Source organism: Mizuhopecten yessoensis, unplaced genomic scaffold (genome assembly GCF_002113885.1).
Source record: "Mizuhopecten yessoensis strain PY_sf001 unplaced genomic scaffold, ASM211388v2 scaffold6719, whole genome shotgun sequence".
NCBI classification, from domain to species: Eukaryota; Metazoa; Mollusca; class Bivalvia; order Pectinida; family Pectinidae; genus Mizuhopecten; species Mizuhopecten yessoensis.
Window position 1 is genome coordinate 917,743 of NW_018406690.1, and position 4,671 is coordinate 922,413.

Consider the following 4,671-nt stretch of genomic DNA (forward strand, 5'->3'; position numbering starts at 1 on the left):
CCCATATCACCTCCGAGTGCTAATTAAGTTATTTGCTCGACGGGAGCTAGCTCCTAGAAGATATCTACTTGCCTTGTGTAGTATGACAGAAACCTCTCGGTATTTATTTATACCCCATAATCCACATCCATAATAAAGAACCGGCTCAATGAAAGTTTTATACAACTTATTAAATACTTCATAGGACATTTCGCCCACATGTGAATATTTTATATATAAAGTATAAAATAGGATTGGGCTCATACATCAAAGCCCGTTTTTTCGGGACGAAAAGACGAAACAAAAAAGAATCAAAGGTAACAAAAGAGTCTTGTTTTAAGACGAAAGTGAGAAATAACGAAATAGCACAAATCAGCATGCTGTACATATGTATGTCGTCATTTAGACCGCACCAACGTACCCCACCCTGGTCCCCCTTCCCCTTCATATTTCAGTCTTAGTGTATAATATATTAAAAATAAAAGTAGAAAAGGAAGCACAAGTTCCTTTTATGTTCCTTCAAAGTCGTTTTTTGAATCAGTAAAAGTTCATGGTCGATGCATTTAATACTAGAAATAAAAATATGGTATTTATCATACATTTTGAATGAAAATGCCATAATTACGCATGTTGGATGAAAAAGATGTTTCACACACACTCAAACAAAAATCAAGAAGTTCTGATAACTTGAAGCAGGGACGAAACACATGAAAGTTTTCGATAAAGCGATGTTAATAAATGCTTGTTCTAAGCCAATGTGAATTTTATCGGTAACAATTTTAGCATCGAGTAAGTCGACTTCACAACCCATCATCAGAAAACTTCACATGCTATGTACGAGTTACCTCCCATCTTACGTTGAAATAAATTGCTAATTCATTAACCAATCAGAAATACGTTTACTTCAGCAGTGTTGCTAGATATAAACAGAAATGGCGGATACAGGTGTGTACTTCGATTTTTTTAAACCGATTTTCCTTCATTTTCAAACATACGTTAGTGCTTTTGTAATGTTTTTTATAGTCGTTGTATGCAATTTGTAGTTTACTCAGATACAATGATAGTTTTATGTTTACTTACGGCGTAGGAATGTTGAAATATTTATATAAAAACTGAGGCGACAAGAATAGACCTGACATTCCTTAAATGTTGAAACATACAATATCGCTTAAAACAGTTAAAATAAAGAAAAACTAAACGCAATTTGTTCATTTGCAAATGAATATGGATTTTACGGATGTATATTATTGATGTACTGTCTTGTATATGCATTATTGACAAGACAGTCATCGAAGCCTACTCTTTTAACATGCATGTATAACATATACATTTAAAATATGTACAGTATACTACAGTACAGTAAAATGATAAAAGAGAAACTTTTTATTTTGCTGACAATATGCAAATCATCAGGATTTCGTTTCTAATTATAATACAAAAAAATAGATATGTGATCGAGTTGCATTTAGAGGAGGAAACACAAATTTTCTCCTCCAGGCATCTGCACTCTTTATTTATTTTCTTACTTATTCTTATATCATGGCTGGAATTGAAACCCAGGGTGTTGGTTAAGTTAATTATTCTTGAAATTCTGTTTGATGTCTAGAAGTTGCAACGCCAACAAAGGCTAAAAGGACGAAAAAGGCTAGACCGAAATCGTCAAAACCTGTCGGAGATGAGGAAGAGATTCCTCTTGGTAAGAGTTAAATGATCATTTGTTTGATAATTCCTGGTCTCCATGTTCAGTGTCCTTAGTTTCCCTAACAATTGCTATCGGATAGGAGTAATATAAATCACTGATATACAGCTGAAACCATAGCTCTGAGCAAGTTTTGTTAATTTCCTGATCAGTGAAAGTCAATGATAACCACGTTCGCTTCTGAATGACTGGGACATCTTCAAATTCTTTTCCAGAGCAACCATTACTGGTCATTCATATTTTGATCAAAGTAAGGATTAAGTTTCTTATAATCTATGAAGATGCACAATATATCAAGACTGTTATTTGTCAAAAAAACAAATTACACTGTATATGGATATCCTTTCAATTAAAAGTTGTAAGAAATGATGACATACAATTATTGCTAATCAGTACTATCATCACCTTTTCATGTTTGCAGCTGATATGAACACCACATCCAAATTTGACCAGCTTTTGCAGCAGGCTGTCGGCCAAGCCACAGAGTAAGTAAACACAGATAACACATATCAAGGTTATATGTTAAATGAAGGCTTAATAATGAAAAGTCATAACATCTGTTTCTAATAACACGTCATTAGTTCCTATAAGCTGCACTAGAAAGTAATACAGTGTACTCTTGTTTGCGGTAAAGTCCTTTAGGCTTGTAAAAAGGTTTATCATGATCGTGGAATGTTGTTCTTCAAACAAAATAATTCAATATGCTATATTGGTATACTCTGACCACATGACTTTTATTTACAGGGGAGCAAAGTCTAAAAAGAAGAAGAAGACAAAGAAAACTGACGAATCTGTGGTATGTAATAGCACTGTTATGAATATACCAGGTACAATTTGTATATTGATAAAGCTGCTTATACAATACCATACAGTAAAATCTCTCTCAGTCAGAATTTCTCTCTGCTTATTTTAGTGATATGTACATGTATTAAAGGATCTACAGGCATGTATAGTTTCGTGTTTAGAATATTAGCCTGCAGACTGATTTTGAAAAGTATCATAAGGCTAACCTATAATGTAGTAGTACCCTTAACCTATGAACATTTTAAGTAATCCAAACATAAAATCTCCAGCCCTGGGCGTCGGGCTTGTGAAATTGTGGCAGCATCAAGTATCAAGATACCAGGTATATTTGACTGAATTGTTATAGAAATCTGAATTTTCAATATGGTAATAAAAATTAGATCCTGATATATTATAAAACTGTTCATATAGGATTGTTATAGTAAAGAATATAAGTTATTGCTCAAGTTAAACTGCGCGAATTTGTTTAAAACATATGTTTATATACTCTCTGCTTCTTTAATGGATGACAAATCAGAAATATTTATTACTTGTTGACAAAGCTGTCCATTTTTTGTTTTCATAACATGCTGGACGAGGAAGAGAGGTTAACATTTTCTTGTTGTTCAGTTGTATATATGTTTGTTTACATATAGTAAGGCAAAGAGGCATATAGTGGAACTAATGGCCACATCATTGTTTAGTGTCAGCACTCCAGCGACTTTATTTATTAACAGATGTTGATTACCCTACACATAAAGGTCAGGCATGAGATATCTAGACAAAATGTATTTCAGGGTTCCAACATCATTGTAACTGATGGTTTTTTTTTTATAGAAAAACATCAATGTATTCAGTATCATTAATGTAGTAACATTAGGGATGCAACGATTCGGGTATATCTCGAATCGATTCGAATCTCGATTTGTGACTTCCGATTCGATTAATTTCGATTCGATTATTAGCATCCAAGAAATACATGATTTTTCAAACATATTTACTAATTTAGATGAGAAGTCAGAAAAAAACGACTTTGTAAATAGGTAAAATTACTTTACTTTTACAAGTTGCAAGTTTATTGCAAAATCATATAAACATTGCAGTCATGCATCAGAGCATTGTAAACAATTAAGTATTTGTCTACTTCTGACATATTGAAAGAAATGTATCACAAAAACTTAACATACATAATCTTTTGACCAGATAGATCCTTGACTAGAAATGAATCAATATTCACAAGTTCTTGAACAAAGATTTATATGATGCGGGCGGGTCGGCTAACTCGTACTCCATGTTTGCAGTAGTTTGCAGTAACAGCAACGCGCAATTTGATTGGCCTACGCAAAGTGTGTTGGCCAATCAAAATCTGCGTTTTAACAGGACTAGGAGTGCGTCTAAATGTGACCGAATTTGTAAGAATCGAATCGAAATATCAGAGTTGTGAATCCAGAATCGAATCGGGAGCAAGTAATCGCGGTTCACCATAATCGCGGTGAATCGTTTCACTCCTAAGTAACGTCCATTTCATAACAGATTTTGATAAAGCTTATACAGAGGGCAAGTATGAGAATACCTTTGCTGAGTTAGTGTTTATGGTGCAAATATCACCATTACTGTTGTAAATTGTCAATCAGTGAAACTAATTTCACCATGGCCTACAGGGCATTCATGTCAATGTCTTACAGACACCTTCTAGTTAAAGGAATGTTTTCCTCCTTGCAGCTGGAGTCACTAAGGAAAGGGGAAGGTCTCCAGAAAGATGAGGATGCAGCCATCAAAGCTAATACCTACGATCCTGGAAATAGCCCCAAGAATGAGAAAAGTAACAAACAAAAACAGAAATTAAAGGAAACAGGTAGGCATATGTAATAGTCAGTTACCATGAAATAGGTAGGTATATGTCAGAGTCAGTTACCATGAAATAGTTAGGTATATGTAATAGTCAGTTACCATGAAACAGGTAGGCATATGTCATAGTCATTAACCATGAAATAGGTAGACATATGTCACAGTTAGTTACCATGAAAAAGGTAGGCATATGTCATGGTCAGTTACCATGAAAAAGGTAGGCATATGTCAGTCAGTTACCATGAAATAGGTAGGTATATGTAATAGTCAGTTACCGTGAAATAGGTAGGCATATGTCACAGTCAGTTACCATGAAATAGGTAGGTATATGTCATAGTCAGTTACCATGAAATAGGTAGGTA

At 34.1% G+C, this 4,671-nt stretch overlaps 1 protein-coding gene across 4 annotated transcripts in view; it reads left to right on the forward strand.

The window, feature by feature from the left end:
- The first annotated feature begins 867 nt into the window (after positions 1-867).
- Positions 868-4,671, forward strand: part of LOC110452521 (jouberin-like) — a 52,961-nt gene continuing 49,157 nt past the window's right edge. For all 4 annotated transcript variants that reach the window (XM_021501103.1, XM_021501104.1, XM_021501106.1 and 1 more), the window contains exons 1-5: positions 868-924; positions 1,586-1,675; positions 2,100-2,163; positions 2,423-2,474; positions 4,184-4,316. In XM_021501103.1, the coding sequence (XP_021356778.1) occupies positions 912-924; positions 1,586-1,675; positions 2,100-2,163; positions 2,423-2,474; positions 4,184-4,316 (352 nt within the window). In that variant the 5' untranslated portion in view covers positions 868-911. The remainder of the gene's footprint in view (positions 925-1,585; positions 1,676-2,099; positions 2,164-2,422; positions 2,475-4,183; positions 4,317-4,671) is intronic.